At 41.8% G+C, this 21,463-nt stretch overlaps 2 protein-coding genes across 3 annotated transcripts in view; both read left to right on the forward strand.

The window, feature by feature from the left end:
- The window catches only part of dync2i2 (dynein 2 intermediate chain 2), a 33,191-nt gene extending 11,728 nt beyond the window's left edge, over positions 1 to 21,463 (forward strand). For both annotated transcript variants that reach the window (XM_057833209.1, XM_057833208.1), the window contains exons 6-9: positions 10,628 to 10,795; positions 15,536 to 15,768; positions 15,853 to 16,010; positions 20,776 to 21,463. In XM_057833209.1, coding sequence (XP_057689192.1) covers positions 10,628 to 10,795; positions 15,536 to 15,768; positions 15,853 to 16,010; positions 20,776 to 21,014 — 798 coding nt within the window. In that variant the 3' untranslated portion in view covers positions 21,015 to 21,463. The remainder of the gene's footprint in view (positions 1 to 10,627; positions 10,796 to 15,535; positions 15,769 to 15,852; positions 16,011 to 20,775) is intronic.
- On the forward strand, positions 2,804 to 5,333 carry LOC130914218 (coxsackievirus and adenovirus receptor homolog). The gene is made up of 2 exons (XM_057833211.1): positions 2,804 to 3,845; positions 4,334 to 5,333. The coding sequence occupies exon 2, from the start codon at positions 4,342 to 4,344 to the stop codon at positions 5,194 to 5,196; it is 855 nt and encodes a 284-aa protein (XP_057689194.1). The 5' UTR covers positions 2,804 to 3,845; positions 4,334 to 4,341; the 3' UTR covers positions 5,197 to 5,333.

Consider the following 21,463-nt stretch of genomic DNA (forward strand, 5'->3'; position numbering starts at 1 on the left):
TCAGGGATTTAAGCATTTTTCACATGAATTTTCAAAGGAAAAAGCTTTGTTTCCATATGGCGGCCGTTAATTTCCTTACTGACTCGCCTCATAGTTCGCAATATTTACATAAAATAAATGCTACCTGCACTTTTTTTTTGCTTTTAACCAAGAATCGAGACTGTTTTTCGTCCATATCTATAAAGAAGTCAGGGATTTAAGCATTTATTTACAAGAATTTTCTACGGAAAATGTCTGTTTCCACTCGGTCAGCTTTGACGGAGATAGGCCCTCTGTGAATCGGCCCTGAGCCCGTGTCCCGTCAATACATTATGAAGTCTGTGGAACTGTTATTATTGTACTTTGAAGAAGAAGACTATAACCTACTACATAATTACATTAAGCCAAAGAAATACAAAAAAAAAAAAAATCATTGTCTTCCGGCGAGAGAAAAAAAAGATACCGAAATGAAGCATCATTAGTCCAAACAGCATGAGTGCTCTCTAGTGGAGAAAGCATAGTTCCTATTATGAAACTAAAAGGGTGTGTTCCAATTATAGAGGGATCACACTCCTCAGCCTTCCCCATCGGGAAGTCGAATCTCGGATTCAGGAGGAGCAGTAAGCCTGTCGCAACATGCAATACTTCCATTTATTGCACGGTAAATAAAAATTAGGGCGGTAATTTTTCCGCTGCGATTTATCGCCTTGTGTGCGCGTGCGGCAGACGTGCTGTTCAAAGTTCGGCTTCCTTGTTACCAACCACGCAAAATGCATCTTCGTTCTGGGTCCGGCAAAAAATAGCGCCGGTGTTGTGCCGAAAAATATGCGCCCCCCACTCCCCGCAGGAACTGTCTCCCCTGAAGGGAGCGCTTATTTATAACGCTTTATTGAAGTGAAAACAGTTTTAAGTTTAAGTTTTAAAAATAAATTACACAAAATACTAGTACTGTATTTTAGTAACAAATCGTGGACTGGGCCACATAACCATCTTGGAACAGAAATGTATTAGTCTACAGGTTTTCTTGAGGTTTTTTTTTTTTTTTGTGAAATTTATTAGTTCAAGCAGAGTAAAATAATACATATTCAAAGTACAAGACTTGTTAGTTCAAGCAGAGTAAAATAATACATATTCACACAAGACACAAGAAAGTCATTTCCGTGTCCATCGATTGGTAAGAAAAAGCTGTTTGTACGAGTTACATGTGGGCGCTCCTGTTAGGAGGGACATTTCACGCAGAGTGGATATTTTCACGCGGGGCGGATATTTTTCGGCATAACACCGGAGCCAATCCGTTCCCATTATATCCTATTGTTCAACGTATACCGGCTGCGTCAGTGCTCCAGATTGACTGCGGACCAACTTCACCGTTCCGGAGCCCGCCGGATGGTTTAGGGTTTAGGCTATTTTTTATTTTTGCCGGAGACGCATCCGTCAAAATGGGCGGAGCCGGGCCTGGAGGGAACAGCCCAGTTGCTTATTCACGGTTTAACCAGCGAACATGGATGAAGAACGCTCCATCATGGAGGTGGAAAGTCACAAAGTGATTGATGATGCAGCAGATCATCATTATAAGGGCAACATTAAAAAGGAAGCTGTATGGTGTCCTATTACGTGTTTTAATGGCAATGATATCAAACACACGATGTGCTGACAACTTTGTTTTTTTTTTTTTTATGAACACATGGCGCCAAGAACACTTCCTCAACCTGTGGCTCTTGGCAGTCGGCAGGCTGTGTGTCTCTCTATTAATATATACTCAGGGGTGCACATAAGTGGTCCGCATGCGCGCATGCGTACTGGACGTAGACAAACGCGCTGGCCCTCAACGGCTTCCATACGCTTTTGCGTACCGATGGCTGACCGCTGTATTTGCGGGGGACTCGAGAAAATCACTTTTCGAAATGTCAAAGAGGCAGGCCCCCTGAGTAATTATTTCCGTGTTCCCCCACCCCCGTCAAAAGACAGACAGACGACAGAGACGTCACCGGAGCTACCGAAAAAAAGGACTTTTGTTGAAAAGTGGCTGCAGGAGGTACCATGGCTAGAAGCAAATGATGCTCGCACGGAAATGTGGTACGTGAGAATCCCAATGTCGCTGATAAGAGCAGCGCATTTTATGTAGGGTCAAAGAATTTCAGCCATCCAAACTTTGAAAAGCACGAAAAAAACAGAGAGCATGTGGCAATTAAGCAAACTATCGATGTCAGACAGGACCCCACTCGCCCTGTGGACAAGTGGCGGAATAAAGTTAACGAAGAACAGCGCCATGCACTAACAAATCGTGTTTTTGCTCGCATTTCACAAAGCTAAACATGCACGTTCAATGAGCTCTTATGAGGAGGACATCCCACTTTTACAAAGGCTTGGAGTTAATGTGGGAGGCAAAAAAAATACACGCACCCCTGTTTATTTCTTTACATTTAGCTTCGAAGTAATGGCAATTTTGTTGTGCCAGTTGATAATCAAGCATTAATTGTTAATATAATTAATTAAAGGTAATTGGCTCTAAGTAAAGCTTGTCATAATTTTATCGCATCAGGCGGGTCGTCTCTCAAGCTCAATGAGGACCAAGTCACATCTCCAGGTCCTCCTCTGAGAACCTGGGCAAAAAAAATATGTGCACCCCTGTATATACTGTATTCTCACTGTGTAATTGTAAATTGGTTTGAATTTTTTTTTTAAATTGGGGGGGGCGCAATAATGTTGCATATCGCAATAATTCATGAGATAAATTATCGCACACTAAAAATTGTTATAGCGGCAGGCCTACCCCCCAGCCCCTCATACCAGGTAGTCTTCCTTACCTTTCCTAACCCCTGCATATGCGCTGCCTAATAAAGTATGAATTAGGTTTGTGCTGTTCTACTGTAGTGCTCCCTTTGTCCCCCTGCAGCTGTCTGTGCGCCCTTTATGTGTAACCATCTATCCTTTGTCAAAATAAGGCCCTACACTCAGATAGTGTTTCACTGGTTGTGACCCAATGGCATCCCAGCGTTGAGTCCCATTTGCCTGTGCGTTACACTGTAGGATACAGAGAAGTAGCATGACAGCCAGCATCCCTGAGTGTGTCCATGTGTCATACTGGCACCTCTGCAGTATTCTGGCCCACCATGGCTGATAGATGGGTGATGACCTCCTCCTCTTTCATCTATCCTTACATCTTTCTGCCATATATTTTTTACTTTCGTTATGTTGCTCCCTTTTATGTCGAAATGTAAACACTTTTAAACTTGACACAGAACTGCGCAGACACTTGGCTGGTTCACTTCCATTTATTATTTCTTTTGGACTTGGTATTGTCAGCATAAGGAACACGTACAACTTACACCACCTAGTGGTATAATACTGAATAACAGGTACATACATAACCTCTCCTTCCTACGAAGATATGTCATTATTTTTGTTTGTTTGTTTGTTTCGAAAAATGTAGTCATAAATCTTCTTTTCTTAACAGTTGTACTTTTCAAAATTGCAAATCAAACTTAAAACCAACTGTCTCTGCTACTTAGGTAGGTTCCTTGCGTGTTGTTTCCATGCCTTGTGGTATTTTAGGTGGATCAACGGTCTTAGAAACTTGTTCAGAATCATCTTGATGGTGAGATGAGTTAGTCGTTAGCGAACATGTAAAAAGGAAGTCGCGAGCCAAAGTGCGGAAATAAAGCGGAAGTGGTACACGAAACCGTCTAACATGGCGGCGGAGGCGTGTCAATAAAGAGCGTGACGTCAAGAGTAGCCCTTTGATGCTTTGATCTTTTCGTTCCTATATAAGTTGTTTTTCCGTTATGAATTTTTACACCAAATGCCAAAGAAGCAGACAAGTGTTGCTGTCGTTGGTGTGCATATTCCTTCCTAAAGATAAGCAGGTAAGAAATCCTAACTTTTTTTTGAGAAACATTAGAATTGTGGTGTTGTGTATTGATCATGTTTCCACATGAGCTAAATAGTGCAGTGTTATCTTTTTTGTTGTTGTTGTTTTCTTTTAATTTCATTTGATAGTCTCTAAGCATTGCTGACTGATAACTTTTGCACTTGTAATAATGCTTATGCTTATTGATGGCAGTGTTTTTCTTTTTTACATAATCTTTTTTTACACTTGTAATGAAAAAAAATGCTGTCATTAATTGTATATTTTTTATTTAAAGTGGAAACATTACTGAATGAAAGCATTTAAACTTGTAATGAAGCAAAATACATCTAACTGATGTCGGTGTTATTCTGTTTCCATTGTTTTTTACACTTGTAATGACAAAATAATTACTGATGTCAAGTCCATGCTTTATAGTGATAGAAAGAAAAAAAAACATAAAATACATTTTATTAATTCCAGTATGTTTTTGGTGTTTACTTGCAGGTGTGTACATGGTGATGATGTGGCACCTCCTTTGGCCTTCTGTCCTCCTGGGAATGTTTTTCAACATTTGCCCAACATGCCCTCTGGAAATCCAGAAGCAAAGGAACCACTACTACGTCGCCCGGGGTTCAAGTGTCCAGCTACCCTGTGCGTACACTCACACTGTGGACTCTCAGCAGTACACGGAGGTCTTGTGGAGTATCGTGTCTGCAGACCGAGACGAGCAGCCCATCATTTGGTTTACAGGCGGCCGCTTGTATTCCGATTTGTACAAACCAATGGAGGGGAGGGTCCAATTCATATCAGCGGATCCCCAAAATGGAGACGCATCTATCAGCATCAAAGATGTACGTCTGTCAGACATGGAGAAGTACCGCTGTAAGGTGAGGAAGTTACCAGAGCTGGACCAGAAGATGTTAGAGCTGACAGTCATGGAGCCACCAAGTCAGCCTCTGTGCAGTGTGGATAAAGAAGACAACAGGATGACGCTCAAATGCAGATCTCTGTATGGCACCCCACCTTTGCATTACATCTGGTCCAAGACCAGTGGAAATAAGGTCTTGCCTACACAGGCCATTGTGGACCCCACAGGAGCCACCTTGCATTTCAACATCACCGAGCGGGAGTGTGGAAGCTATCGCTGCACAGTGGAAAGTTTGGTGGGTAGCAAACACTGTGACCTTCACCTGGACTGTTCACTCCCCCAGGACACCAATGTGAGCAGTCCACGATTACGGACAACCACTGCAGTCGCTGCCATCGTCGTCACTATCACCATACTCTTCATTGTCACAGTTGTCCTTGCCGTTTTCCGCTACCGCAAACAAAAAGATCAATCCCAGGAAATTGAAATACAAAAATAATTAGTTTTTGTTAATTTATGTTCGATAAGTGATAACACAATTGTTGACATTGTTTGTTATGTTAAGTCTTTTACCACAAAGGCATTTTGATTTTAATCTCACTTTACTCGTGTGTTGAATCTATTAAACAAGTTCTATGTAATTTCTAGTATGTCGGTTGTCTTTTTTATACACATGTAAATGTTGAAATTGACAGAAAACTGAAAGGTTACACTTGGGGGAAAAAAGCACATTTTGTAAAGTAAAACATCAATTTCATTTTAACACCTAACAGAAAACTGATCTTGATCTTGAGTTACTGTAAAATAAATACATTAAAAAAATAAACTCGCTAGCAGCAGAATTTATGAAGGGGTTCACCTTCGAATAAAGAATATTTACAAAGTGACAAAGTCAACAAACAAGACAGACAGGTGATACTAAACAGTATCATTTGTTTATTAAATGGTTATTATTATAAGCACACCTCTGCAAAAGGTTGCGTCTTTTTTAATATTAAAGAAAAAAAGGTTATATCGATCAACTTAAATAATCGCATCATTAAATAATAATCATAAAGTAATATTATTTAAAATAAAGTACAACTTTATTAACGTTGTTGTTTGTAACAGAAAAGACTTAAATTGCTTAAATTTTCCTGAATAAAAAATAAGTGAAATCCAAACTGTAAAAATACACTCAAGGTACATTTTTGACCATATGATACTGAAAATAAGATTTAATAAAATCAATGAATAAAAATAAATTCAAATCAATTAGCAACATTAACTCATTAGGACAATATGCCAAACAATTTGACCGAAAAAACAAAAATTAATAGAACAAAAATGACAGTGTCATTGGACAGAGGGACAGTTTTTATTTTTGCCTTCTTTTCTATGCATAACAACAACGTGCGCTAGTTAATAAGCCTGTCACTATATGCAATAAGTCAAATTATCACACGGCAAATTAAAAACGAGGGCAGTAATTTTCCTGCCTGCGATTTATCGCGTGCGTGCATACATATGTGCGTGTGTGTGCTGCGTGCACTCGCACAAGTGCCTGTTGATTACATACTGTATGAGACTCCAGTAGCTTTCGAAGATGTTTATTGGCCATCAACACGCCGTGGAATTAAAGTCCAGACATACAAAATAAGGAAATACTTCTATAGTAAACATTGTAAAACGTTAGCATTGCTACATTGAGGCTCTTGAAAAAAGACAATGTTTTAACCACTTTAGTATGCTATAAAACATTGACAGTCTTCTCCACAATGCAAAATTGCGGTTAAAAGGTGAAACATCAAACATGAAAACTCGCTGGATTAAAGAATTTGCAAGCGATGCGAACTAAAGAAAAAAAAAATTATTACTGATACAACATGCATGACGAAAGAGAAGTACATTTTGTTTTTGTTTTTACTGAGTGTAAAGCCTACAGTTAGTGGTTTAGCAAACATACTTCCGGTAAACATTTCAAAATAAAAGCATGTCATGTTCAGATTTCTGGAGGCAATCGTATATACTTCAGACTCTATACTAAGAATAAATTTAAAATGACACCCATTATGAAAAATGTGATTGGCAATGATAATATGATGTAATAAATGATAATAATTTGGCTTCAAATTTTGCATGCACACTTTGCAGGACAAGATGACAGTTATTTTGATCATATTAACACTTTTAATGGGCTCTAACTGGCAGACAACAAAAATGACAGAGGGTTGCACCTAACTAGCTTTAAAATGACTCCTAATGCATTGTTTTTATAACTTTTAATATAGTTTCTGGTTTATTTAAGAAAAACAATTTTTTGCATTTCAATAGGTGATTTATTAGGATGTATTGTCACTATATTCGTGGTTGAATAGGTTAAAAAAATCGGGCAATAATATCGCATATTGCAATAATTTATGACACAATGAAGCGGTTGGAATGAACATTAGCACCTCCAAATCTAAGACCGTGGTCCTCAGCCAGAATAGGGTGGCGTGCCTTCTCTAGGTCTGGGATGAGATCCTGCCCCAAGTGGAGGAATTCGGGTATCTTGGGGTCTTGTTCACAAGTGAGGGTAGGAGAGAGCAGGAGATCGACAGGCGGATCAGAGCAGCGTCTGCAGTGATGCGGACTGTGCACTGGTTCATAGTGGTGAAGGAGCTGAGCCGAAAGGCGAAGCTTTCGATTTACCAGTCAATCTACGTTCCCACCCTCACCTATGGTTATGAGCTGTGGGTCTCCTTCGCAGGGTGTCCGGGCTATCCCTTAGAGATAGGGTGAGAAGCTCGGTCATCCGGGAGCGACTCTGTGTTGAGCAGCTACTCCTCCGCGTTGAGAGGAGCCACTTGAGGTGGCCCGGGCATCTGGTTCGGTTGTGTCCCTGGAGAGGTGTTCCGGGCATTTCCCACCGACGGGAGGCCCCGACGACCCAGGACACGCTGGAGAGACCATGTCTCTTGACTGGCCTGGGAACGCCTTGGGATCCCTCTGGAGGAGCTGGTTGAAGTGGCTGGGAGAGGGAAGTCTGGGCTTCTTTGCTAAAGGTACTGCCCCTGCGACACGACCACGGATTAAGCGGCAGATGATGGATGGATGGGTGGATGGATGAAACCAAAAGGATCATATCGCCGATTTTCCTGGTCATTCGGTGCCAAATAAAGACGAGGAGCAGTGTTGAGATCCGCGCTTTTGAGTCATGTTAAGGGCAGCGCTCTATGTCAAGTAGAGCTGGGAATCTTTGGGCACCTAATGATTCGATTACGATTACGATTCAGAGGCTCCGATTCGATTATAAAACGATTATTGATGCACCCCCCCCCTTTTTTTTTTTTTTTTTTTTTTAATTAAATGTTTTGTACATTAGTTCCAAAATTGTTCAAAAATACTCTCAAGCTAAACCAAACTACTATTTCACTATCAAGTTAACATATAGCAGTAAACAAATATACAAAAACAACAGTAAATAAAAAACTCCAGTCCCCATTCTGTAACAGCAGCTTTAAACTACATTCAATTAATTTAATGTTGTGAATCAATCGTTTAAGTTGTTAAAATTGCTCCCGTTATTCCATAATTTCCCTTTTGTCTACTTTCGACATGTGAAAGTTTCAAAACTATTTTAAAGATAGATTCAAGCCAATATTTTACCGATTTAGGAGTATTTTAGATAAAAAGTTAATTAGGTTTGCTTGGAAGGTTCGCTACAAACGCCTTGCAGGGAAGTGTACTGCTTTAAGATGGCGGCCGTTTACTAACGACGGCATCTAGCTTTTTCTAGATATGCTGCTAACGCTACCATATCTGTGGTGCATCTAGTCCTATATAAATGATATCTACCGTAACATTATGTGGATGACGTACTTTGTAGCAGCTTTTCGGTAGCATTCAGGTATGTTGTTGTGTTTTTTTATCTCGTGGCATGAGTTGAGCTGGAGCCGTGAGTTGGTGAGCATTACCCGAGGGGCCGGGTAATGAGAAGCATGATGTTTAGCTACTCTCGCTGCGTTCTTCCTCATTGCGCCCCGAAGACCGCGCGGCGCGCTGAGTGTGTTGTACTTCTGCTTTACTTGGCATATTTCAATAATCGGAATTTGGATGTTTGTGAATCGTTCTCGAATCTTCCACGGCCGAATCGCGAATAATCTAAGGATCGGAAATTTTGCACACCTCTAATGTCAAGTACCCTATTTTCCACACTAGAAGGCGCACCTTCAATGAATGGCCTATTTTAAAACGGTTTTTATATACACTACTGGCCAAAAGTATTGGCACCCCTGCAATTTTGTCAGATAATGCTCAATTTCCCCCAGAAAATGATTGCAATTACAAATGCTTTGGTAGTAATATCTTCATCTATTTTGCTAGCAATCAAAAAACAAAAGAGAATGGAATTTTTATTTTTAAATCGTTATCATTTTACACAAAATCCAAAAATGGGCCGGACAAAAGTATTGGCCCCGTTGAAGATTAATGAGATGCTTCTCTAATTTGTGTAATTAACAGCACCTATTACTTACCTGTGGCACAGGTAGTGGCAATTACTAAATCACACTTGCAGCCAGTTAAAATGGATTAAAGTTGACTCAACCTCTGTTCTGTGTGCTTTGGTGTACCACATTGAGCATGGAGAAAAGAAAGAAGAGCAAAGAACTGTCTTAGGACTTGAGAAGCAAAATTGTGAGGAAGCATAGCCAATCTCAAGGCAGGTCCATCTCCAAAGACCTGAATGTTCCTGTGTCTACTGTGTGCAGTGTCATCAATAGGTGTAAAGCCCATGGCACTGTGGCTAACCTCCATAGATGTGAGTTACAAAAGAAAAAGTGGTTTGAGGGAAAGCACTGGAGACTTCTAAAGTGGCCAGCAATGAGTCCAGATCTGAATCCCATAGAACACCTGTGGAGCGATCTGAAAATGGGAGTTTGGAGAAGGCACCCTTCAAATCTCAGAGACTTGGAGCAGTTGGCCAAAGAAGAATGGTCTAAAATTCCACCAGAGCATTGTAAAAAACTCATTGATGGATATCGGAAGTGGTTGTTTTCAGTTATTTTGTCGAAAGGTTGTGCTACCAAGTATTAGGCTGAGGGTGCCAATAATTTTGTCTGGCCCATTTTTGGTGTTTTGTGTAAAATGATCATAATTTCATTTTTTTCCCCATTGTCTTTTATGTTTTTTCATTGCAAGATATTTTGAAGCTATTACTACCAAAGCATTTGTAATTCCAATCATTTTCTGGGAGAACTTAATCATGATCTGACAGAATTGCAGGGGTGCCAATACTTTTGGCCAGCAGTGTAAAGGGTGCGCCGCATTATTAAGGGGCAGTAGTAGTAGTGGTTTGGGTTCCCTTATGCATTTAGTAGAATGAGCTGTTAGGAATATCATGCCAGGATTAGCCAATATTGTCTATCTTATCTATAGCCTATAAGGTGTGCCTTTTATTGCACAAAATATGGTACTTAATTTTTTTTACAGTGCTTTAAAGACGCTACGTGATTGAACAGGCCGGAGTGATCATAGAACGGCAAGCTTGAGTCTGATTGGTAATGGAGTCATGTGGTTATTGTTGCGAGGTCTCGTTGGTGAAACTGGTAGCACCACTCTTGGCATCTCTGGCAAAAAAAAAAAAAAAAACGTAAAATGTACTATGTAGAACAAAGATAAAAAATGTAAAGACTGGTTTAGCCCAAAGTAGCGGAGTAAGAGTAGCGTTTCTTCTTCACAAATCTACTCAACTAAAAAGTAAGGCTTCGTAAAACTACTCTTACAAGTACATTTTTCTAAAAAAGTTACTCAAGTAAATGTCACGGAGTAAATGTAACACATTACTACCCACCTCTGAGAGACATTAAGTTAAAGTAGGGCTACACGAGAGTTCCATCTGAACCTCAAAAAGTGTCTTTTAATTGTTTTTGCTGAATAAAGAATAATACTTTTTTGTGTGAACATAGGTTACCTGGGTACCCCTGCAGAATAAAGGAGAGTATGATGTGTTAAGTGCATGTTCTGGAGGAAGGATTCTACTGTGGACCGTTAGTGTGGACCAAGGAAAAATTTCCCTGAAAGCTGCCTTTGCACTCGTGCAACAGCAACTTCTTTCCAGTAGCATCAGCTTCAAGGTAGGGGCTCAGAGTGCCAAGACTGAGAAAACTTTGGAGTTATTATTTTGTCTTTAGAGGGGAACTGATCACTTTTTTTTTTCATCCATTGTGTGTGCTGGTTCAGGCCAAAACATGTCATTCTGATTGACATTGCAATTGTAGAACAATAAGTAAATTATATAGTATAGAGCATAATTTTAAATATTACAATATTTTAAGGAAAGGGTTCACTACAGTAGGCATCTATTCAGTTAGTTATCATTAGCTTAACTCATTCACTACCAGCTCAGACCACATACAGTGGTATGAAAAAGTATCTGAACTCTTTGGAATTTGTCACATTTCTGCATAAAGTCACCATCAAATGTGATCTGGTCTTTGTCAAAATCACACAGATGAAAATACAGTGTCTGCTTTAACTCAAACCACCCAAACATTTAAAGGTTTTCATATTTTAATGAGGATAGCGTGGAAACAATTACAGAAGGGGGGAAATAAGTAAGTGAAACCCCTGCCTAAGGAGACTTAAAGAGCAACTGAAACCAATTTTTACCAAACATCTTAAGTCAGGTGTGTGCACAATCACTGTTGAGTGGTTTAAAGCTGCCCTGCCCACTATAAAACAGTAAATCATGGCTCGGTCAAAATAGCTGTCTGAAGACCTGCTTATGCTAATGATATAATATGGTGGAGCGTACACACGCAGCGGCTCCTCTTTCTCCCTGCATTCCTGCGGTTTTGGTTTTTTTTTGTGTCGTGCACTTACGTGCATTTGTCCGTCCTCATCGCGTCTAGAAAGCCCAAGGCGCACATACTTCCGTGAGTTCCTGATTGCCACCGGCAGCCACATATTTACGGACTTTAATCCAGCGTTCGCGGAAGAGCTATGCGGCTGCGTTCTGCTCCGAAGGCCTGCTCCGTCACCGCCCCCCACTCCTGCAGCCAGCCCACAGTGGAGGCACCACAGACGGAACATGAGGAAGCAGAAGAGGGGGAAGCGCGGAGGTATCCGGGCTAGGCTAGCGGCTAGCCCCCACAGGCAGGCTATCCCGACCATCATCCTAGCCAACGTACGATCGCTGGATAATAAACTGGACTACATCCGCCTACTCCGCACAACCTCAAAGACTACAAGTGAGTGCTGTATCCTTGTTTTTGTGGAAACCTGGCTGAACGACAACGTCCCGGACTGTGCTATCCAGCTAGCAGGGCTAACGTGCTACATGGCCGACAGAGCACTCGTCGAGGGGGGGAAGACCCACTGCGGGGGACTGTGCGTTTACATCCGCGATGCCTGGTACCGTGACGCCGTGGTGGTTTCTAAACACTGCTTACCGCTAGTGGAGCTCATAGTTATTAAATGCCGGCCTTTCTATCTGCCGAGAGAATTTAGTGCCCTACTGCTGGTGGCAGTGTACATCTCCCCTGGCTCCACCAACATCAGGAGTGAGTTAACTTCCCCACAAGAGGCTCCAACACACTGGACAATGTTTACACTGCTCACAGAGGAGCCTGTAAAGCCTTCCCTCTCCCCCACCTTGGGGCCTCGGACCACACCACTGTCATGCTAATGCCAGCATACAGGCCAGTGGTTAAAGTCTCCAAGCCATCTACTAAGCAGGTACAGGTGTGGCCAGAGGGGTCATCAGAGGCACTCCAGGACTGCTTTTCCACCACTGACTGGAGTGTATTCAGACAAGCAGCTACTTACAATAACAGTATTGTTGTCTCCCGACGACCAGGTGTTGACATTACCCCCAGAGAGCGTGAGGCAATCCCTCAGAGGGACCAATGTCCGGAAAGCCTCAGGTCCCGATAACATCCCTGGTCGTGTCCTGAGAGGCTGTGCTGTGGAGCTCACAAATGTTTTCACCGACATCTTCAACACCTCTATGAGCCAGGCCATTGTCCCCTCATGCCTCAAAGCCACCGCCATCATCCCAGTTCCGAAGAAGTCGTCTCCCTCCAGCTACAATGACTACCGCCCGGTGGCACTCTTTCCACTCATCATGAAGTGCTTTGATCGGCTAGTCATGAGGCACATCAAATCCGCCCTCCCCCCCCGCCCTGGACCCCTTCCAGTTTGCATATCGCTCAACCGACGACGCCATCTCAATTGCCCTCCACTCAGCCCTCACCCATCTAGAGACCAAAGACCCCCACGTCAGAATGCTGTTTATATAGCATATAGCATTTAACACAATAATCCCCCAGCAGCTCATCCACAAACTAGACCAGATAGGCCTCAACACCTCCCTGTGTAACTGGCTGTTAGACTTCCTGACAGAGAGACCACAGGCAGTCCGGGTTGGCAGTAACACCTCCAGCCCCATCACAATGAACACGGGGGTCCCCCAAGAATGTGTGCTGAGTCCCCTCCTCTCCTCTCTGCCAACCCACAACTGCACCCCGTCATCCAGCTCCAACCTCTTCATAAAGTTTGCGGACAACACAACTGTGGTGGGTCTCATCAATAACGGCGATGAGACAGCCTACAGGAGTGAGGTGAGCAGGCTGGCCTTGTAGTGCAAGGACAACAATCTCCACCTGAACGTGGAGAAGACCAAGGAGATTGTTGTCGACTACACCCAGCACGTCCCTCTTACGATCAACGGTGCTGCAGTGGAGATGGTGAGCAGCACCAAGTTCCTAGGCGTGCACATCAGTGAGGACCTCTCCTGGAGTCAGAACATCGCATCACTGGCCAAAGAAGTCCATCAGCGCCTGTACTTTCTCTGGAAACTCAGGAGAGCAAGAGCCCCGGCCCCCATCATGCTCTCATTCTACAGGGGCACCATCGTGAGCATCATGACCAGCTGCATCACCGTGTGGTACGGCGCCTCTACCGTGGCCTGCCGCTAGACCCTGCAGCTCGTTGTGAGAGCAGCTGAGAAGGTCATCGGTGCCCCCCTCACGCCCCTCCTGGACATTTACAACTCCCGCCTCATCCACAAAGCCACCAGGATCGTGGGTGACCCCACCCACCCATCCCACAGCCTCCTCAGCTTGCTGCCGTCGGGGAGAATACTGCGGAGTCTCCGGGCCAGAACCAGCAGGCTCAAGGACAGCTTCTTCCACCAGGCAGGGCTCTGAACTCTTTTCTGGCACTACCCCTTCCCACCCCTCTACATTTTACCAAATAAGGCAACCCCCCTTCCATGAACCCCTGCAGTCCAATGCACTACACCACTTTAATATTCACTCAGGACTGTTATACTCAGCTGCTTTTTCTTTCTCTCTTAAAAATGCCCTACCTCACTTCGTCACTTTTGTACATATCTTTTGCACCATAATACATTTTTATATTGATTTTTGTTTGTACATAGTCCACTTGCTATTTTACTTTTATCTATTATTATCTTTATCTATTTTTATTTTTTATGCTCTGTGTTTTGATACTGCATGTTTGCACGTGGGGAGAGGAGAAAGCAATTTCATCTGTGCTGTATGTTCTACATACATGCATACTTGACAATAAAGTTGAACTTTGACTTTGACCTGCGATCAAGGATTGTTAATTTGTATAAAGCTGGGAAAGGATACAAAACCATCTCTAAAAGTCTGGGTGTTCATCAATCGACAGTCAGAGAAGTTGTCTACAAATGGAGAGAGTTTGGCATTGTTGCTTCTCTCCCAAGGAGTGGCTGTCCACCAAAGATGACGCCAAGAGTTCAGCGCAGAATACTCAGGGGGGTAAAAAAAAAAAAAACCTAGAGTGTCTGCTATAGACTTCAAGAAATCACCGGCACAGTCTAATATCTATGTGCACATATCAGCTATAAGTAAAACCATGGCCAAGAATGGTGTTCATGGGAGGACTCCACGGAGGAAGCCACTGCTTTCTAAAAAAAAAAAAAAAACAGTGTTGCTAGTTTAATGTTCGCAAAAAGGCACTTGTACACTCCACAGATGTTTTGGCAAAATATTTTCTGGACTGCTGAACCAAAGTTGAATTGTTTGGGAGTAACACACCACGTCATGTGTGGAGGAAAAATGGAACAACTCACCAACATCAACACTTCATCCCCACCGTGAAGTGTGGTGGAGGGAGCATCATGATATGGGGCTGTTTAGCTGCCTCAGGGCCTGGACAACTTGCAATCATTAATGGAAGATTGAATTCAAAGGTTCATCAGGATGTTTTGCAGGAAAACCTGAGGCCGTTTGTCAGACGGTTGAAGCTAAAAAGAGGATAGATGCTGCGACAAGACAGTGATACAAAACAGAAGTAAATCAACTTCAGAATGGTTTCAGAAGAACAAAATACACGTTCTAGAGTGGCCAAGTGAAAGTCCAGATTTGAACCTCATTGAGATGCTGTGGCATGACCTAAAGACAGCCATTCATGCCAGACATCCCAGGAATCTGACTGAACTACAGCAGTTTTGTAGAAAAGAATGGGCCAAGATTAGTCCTGATCGGTGTGCCAGACTGATCTGCAGCTACAGGAAGTGTCTGGTAGAAGTTACTGCTGCCAAAGAGGGGGTCCACAAAATACTAAATGTAATTGTTCACTTACTTATTTCCCCATTTCTGTCATTGTTTGCATACTATCCTCATTAAAATATGAAAACCTATAAATGTTTGGGTGGTTCTAGTTAAAGCAGAGTTTTTTTCATCTGTGTGATTTTGACAAAGATAAGATCACATTTGATGATTTTATGCCGAAATGTGAGAAATTCCAAAAGTTTCAGATAGTTTTTCATACCACTATAGAATGTGTCGTGATAGTTAGTTTTATTGTATTTTTTATTTTAGGGTGAAGGCAGCAGCACTGTGGGTGTCACCTCCTTGGATCTGTCTCCATGGGACCCAGACACGTTTTTAGTGGGCTCCGAGGGCGGTCTTCTGCTTAGATGCTCTCTCTCCTCACATACACTAGCTGCGGTCCCGTCTGAATGTCTGAGTGTGCCACTGCGAGCGCCGGCCGTCTTTGCTTTTAGGCCTAGTGGGGGCCCTGTCCACTCCATACATTGCTCACCTTTTCACAGGTACGCGTTCAAAATCGTATCAGTGAGTAAATCAAGGTCTAAGTATAACTGATGACTCATAAATGACTGATATGTTATTTATAGGAACCTGTTTTTGAGTGCGGGAACCGATGGCTTGGCTCACCTCCATTCTTTGCTGCAGACCAACCCACTGCGCTCCCTTCGAGTGTCGGAAACTTACGTTTTTAAAGTGCAATGGTCTCCAACCAGGCCATTGCTTTTTGCCACAGCCACAGGACAAGGTACTGTATCCAAAGTAGAGAAAACTCACTCTTAATATGGATAACTTTTTTAAAGAGAGATAAGAGATAAATCACTATGTAACTCATGTTTTGTTTCCAGGATCTAAATGGTATTTCTTAGTTTGTTTCGTCGCATTGACATACACTGCCGGCCAAAAGTATAGCCACCCCTGCAATTCTGTCAGATAATGCTCAATTTCTCCCAGAAATTGATTGCAATTACAAATGCTTTGGTAGTAATATCTTCATTTATTTTGCTTGCAATGAAAAAACACAAAAGAGAATGGGAAAAAAATTAAATCATTATCATTTTACACAAAACTCCAAAAATGGTCGGACAAAAGTATTGGCACCCTTTGAAAAATCATGTGATGCTTCTCGAATTGTGTAATTAACAGCACCTTTTACTTACCTGTGGCACATAACAGATGGTTGCAATAACTAAATAACACTTGCAGCCAGTTAAAATGGATTAAAGTTGAATCTTTGTCCTGTGTCCTTGTGTGTACCACATTGAGCATGGTGAAAAGAAAAAAGACCAAAGAACTGTCTGAGGACTTGAGTAGCAAAATTGTGAGGAAGCATGGGCAATCTCAAGGCTACAAGTCCATCTCCAAAGACCTGAATGTTCCTATGTCTACCGTGCACAGTGTCATCCATAAGTGTATATTGCCCATGGCACAGTGGCTAACCTCCCTAGATGTGGATGGAAAAGAAAAATTGACGAGAGATTTCAATGAAAGATTGTGCGGATGGTGGGTAAAGAAGCTCGACTAACATCCAAACAAGTTCAAGCTGTCCGGCAGTCTGAGGGTACAACAGTGTCAACCCGTACTATATGTCGGCGTCTGAATGAAAAGGGACTCTATGGTAGGATACCCAGGATACCCACTTCTGACCCAGAGACATAAAAAAGCCAGGCTGGAGTTTGCCAAAACTTACCCGAGAAAGCCAAAAACGTTTTGGAAGAATGTTTTCTGGTCAGATGAGACAAGGGAAAAGGCATCAACACAGAGGTTACGGGGGGGGGGTGAGGCCTTCAAAGAAAAGAACACAGTCCCCACAGTCAAACATGGTGGCGGTTCCCTGATGTTTTGGGGTTGTTTTGCTGCCTCTGGCACTGGACTGCTTGACCGTGTGCATGCCATGGCATTATGAAGTCTGAAGACTACCAACAAATTTTGCTGCATAAAGTGTGGGAGAGCTGGGTCTCCCTCAGAGGTCATGGGTCTTCCAGCAGGACAATGACCCAAAACACACTTCAAAAAGCACTAGAACAATGGTTTTAGAGAAAGCACTGGAGATTTCTAAAGTGGCCAGCAATGAGTCTAGACCTGAATCCCATAGAACACCTGTGGAGATCTGAAAATGTCAGTTTGGAGAATCTCAGAGACTTGGAGCAGTTGGCCAAAGGAGAATGGTCTAAAAATCCAGCAGAGCATTGTAAGAAACTCATTGATGGATAACGGCAGCGGTTGTTCAGTTATTTTGTCTGAAGGTTGTGCAACCAAGTATTAGGCTGAGAGTGCCAATACTTTTGTCCGGCCCATTTTGGAAGTTTTGTGTAAAATGATGCTGATTTTTTTTTTTTTTTTTTTTTATCTCTTTGGTGTTTTTTTTATTACAAGCAAAATAAATAATTACTACACAATCATTTGTAATTGAAATCATTTTCTGGGAGAAATTGAGCATTATTTGACAGAATTGCAGGGGTGCCAATACTTTTGGCCAGCACTGCAACACATATTTCATTCCCAGGTTCTAAGTGGTATTTCCTAGTTTGTTTCGTTGGGTTTTTTCGCATTGACATATGAAAACAGTTCTGTTTCTCAAAATGTTTGAAAATCTATTTTCGGCCGTTCTTTACTGTTGTACTTTCTAATATATATATATATATATATATATATATATATATATATATTAGGGCTGTCAAACGATTAAAATTTTTAATCGAGTTAATTACAGCTTAAAAATTAATTAATCGTAATTAATCGCAATTAATCGTAATTCAAACCATCTATAAAATATGCCATATTTTTCTGTAAATTATATATATATATATATACATATATTCTGTAAAATAATTTCTTGGAATGGAAAGATAAGACACAAGATGGATATATACATTCAACATACGGTACATAAGGACTGTAGTGGGCATTTCACTCTACTGTCATTTAAATCTGTCTATGCTGTCCTCACTCCGAAGAGTCTACTTTTTCCAAAGCTAGACAGCTAGTGAACGACGCCTTAATAATTAAACTTCTTCCTTTTTCATCTGATTTATTAATAAAATGGCCTCAAACAATTGTCCTCTTTAGACCGTCGTAAAACTACAAAAAAAAGTACACAAGCATTGCATTAGCAACAACGTTAGCTTAGCACGCTATACAGGTTCAACAAAAAGCGTCTCATACAAAAAATATAACATTTCGCTTACTAACATAATATGTACATTCTTTACAACAACCATACTTACGGACAAATCTTGTCCAAGGATCATAAAAGCACAACATTATCAGCCCGAGACGTCGTGCAGCCATATTGAACTGGACTGAAAACAATAAACCATGTCGCAAAGCGACCACAAGAGTTCGCTGTTGGACAGCACAAAAAGCCTTGCTGTAAAACTTACCAAAAGGCAGAATACTTTCTGAGCAGGACATATGCGTTAATTGCGTCAAATATTTTAACGTGATTAATTTAAAAAAATTAATTACCGCGCATTAACGCGATACTTTTGACAGCCCTAATATATATATATATATACACACACACACACATATATATATACAGACACACACAGTGGGGCAAATAAGTATTTAGTCAACCACCAATTGTGCAAGTTCTCCTATTTGAAAAGATTAGAGAGGCCTGTAATTGTCAATGTGGGTAAACCTCAACCATGAGAGACAGAATGTGGGAAAAAAAAAAACAGAAAATCACATTGTTTGATTTTTAAAGAATTTATTTCCAAATTAGAGTGGAAAATAAGTATTTGGTCGCCTACAAACAAGCAAGATTTTTGGCTGTCAAAGAGGTCTAACTTCTTCTAACGAGGCTCCACTCGTTACCTGTATTAATGGCACCTGTTTTAACTCATTATCGGTATTAAAGACACCTGTCCATAACCTCAGTCAGTCACACTCCAAACTCCACTATGGCCAAGACCAAAGAGCTGTCAAAGGACACCAGAGACAAAATTGTAGACCTGCACCAAGCTGGGAAGACTGCATCTACAATAGGTAAAACGCTTGGTGAAAAGAAATATACTGTGGGAGCAATTATTAGAAAATGGAAGACATACAAGACCACTGATGATCTCCCTCGATCTGGGGCTCCATGCAAGATCTCACCCCGTGGCGTCAAATTGACAACAAGAACGGTGAGCAAAAATCCTTGAACCACACAGGGGGACCTAGTGAATGACCTACAGAGAGCTGGGACCGCAGTAACAAAGGCTACCATCACTAACACAATGCGCCGCCAGGGACTCGAATCCTGCACTGCCAGAGGTGTGGCTGTGCTGAAGAAAGTACACCTCCAGGCCCGTCTGCGCTTAACTAGAGAGCATTTGAATGATCCAGAAGAGGACTGGAAGAATGTGTTATGGTCATATGAAACCAAAATAGAACTTTTTGGGTTGAAACACAGGTTCTCGTGTTTGGAGGAGAAAGAATACTGAATTGCATCCGAAGAACACCATACCCACTGTGAAGCATGGGGGTGGAAAAATCATGCTTTGGGACTGTTTTTCTGCAAAGAGACCAGGACGACTAATCTGTATAAAGGAAATAATGAATGGGGCCATGTATCGAGAGATTTTGAGTGAAAATCTCCTTCCATCCGCAAGGGCATTGAAGATGAGACGTGGCTGGGTCTTTCAGCATGACAGTGATCCCAAACACACAGCCAGGGCAACAAAGGAGTGGCTTCGTAAGAAGCATTTCAAGGTCCTGAAGTGGCCTAGCCAGTCTCCAGATCTCAACCCCATAAAAAAATCTGTTGAGGGAGTTGAAAGTCCGTGTTGCCCAACGAAAGACCCAAAACATCACTGCTCTTGAGGCGATCTGCATGGAGGAATGGGCCAAAATACCAGCAACAGTGTGTGAAAAGCTTGTGAAGAGTTACAGAAAACGTTTGGCCTCCGTTATTGCCAACAAATGGTACATAACAAAATATGAGATGAACTTTTGGCATTGACCAAATACTTATTTTCCACCATGATTTGCAAATCAATTCTTTAAAAATCAAACAATGTGATTTTCTGTTTTTTTTTTTCCACATTCTGTCTCGGTTGAGGTTTACCCATGTTGACAATTACAGGCCTCTCTAATATTTTCAGGTGGGAGAACTTGCACAATTGGTGGTTGACTAAATACTTATTTGCCCTACTGTATTTTTTAAATTGAAAACCAGATCCTTTTCACCCGATTCAGATCTTCTTAAAAATGGCGCGATCGGCCCCATTTCCAATCACGTGATCCGATTGGGAGATCCCTACTTTTTCCTTATAATGTCGGTATTTGGTTTAGTAACATTACCTCTACCACCCTATAGATCAGGGGTGTAAAACCGGTCATCAAAGGGCCACAGTTGCTGGATTTCAAGTGTAATCAGTTGATTGCAGTCCGGTGCTGCTTGTTTTAGCAGAAATCTCATTGGTTAAACTGCCTGTGCTGGATCTGTAACAAAGACCAGGACCCACTGGGGCAAATTACACTCTTAATATTAAGCATTCCAAAAGTACTCTTTCTTTCACCAGGTGAGGTGCAAATATTTGATCTGAGCCGCAGGTCCCCGAGACCAGCGGCCACCATCGACCCAGGAGGCGTCGGCCAGGCTGCGACCTGTTTGGCCTTCAACTGTAAAAACCCTGGCCTTCTTGCAGTTGGGAAAACCGATGGGACAGTTGGTGTTTGGAAGCTTAGCACTGACTTGACAGAGCAGTTCCCCACAGAAAGCCAACTCCTGGAGCAGATAACCAATCAAGTCACAGAATGACACCGATGGATGGAGACTGCTGCATTGGACTCGGTCATCTGAATTTGAACTTTACTGAGTTCCTTTTCTTCCAATGAGGAGAGAATAATGATGCTAATGTCATTTCTGTGCTTGGTCTTGCAAAAACAGTTTCACTGTCATCACAAGTTTGAGAAACTTGTGGACCTTGCGCTATTATGTGCAAAAACTGCAACAAAACAGAATGAATATATTAATAGGGAATTTTTTACAAATTTGCTTCAATTTTTATGATACAACAAAAATACTGATGCTTACATTTCATGATTGTTGATTCCACAGGGATGTATGACAATCTCAATGTTTATGCTTTCATTTGTGGTAGTGGCATTACAAATATCTCAATTTATATGAATGTACTGCTAATTTGTTTAAGTTTTTTTTTTTTTTTTTTTTTTAAATACTGTACAGATAAACACAAAATTAAAATC

This window comes from Corythoichthys intestinalis, chromosome 4 (assembly GCF_030265065.1).
Source record: "Corythoichthys intestinalis isolate RoL2023-P3 chromosome 4, ASM3026506v1, whole genome shotgun sequence".
In the NCBI taxonomy this organism is placed as follows: domain Eukaryota; kingdom Metazoa; phylum Chordata; class Actinopteri; order Syngnathiformes; family Syngnathidae; genus Corythoichthys; species Corythoichthys intestinalis.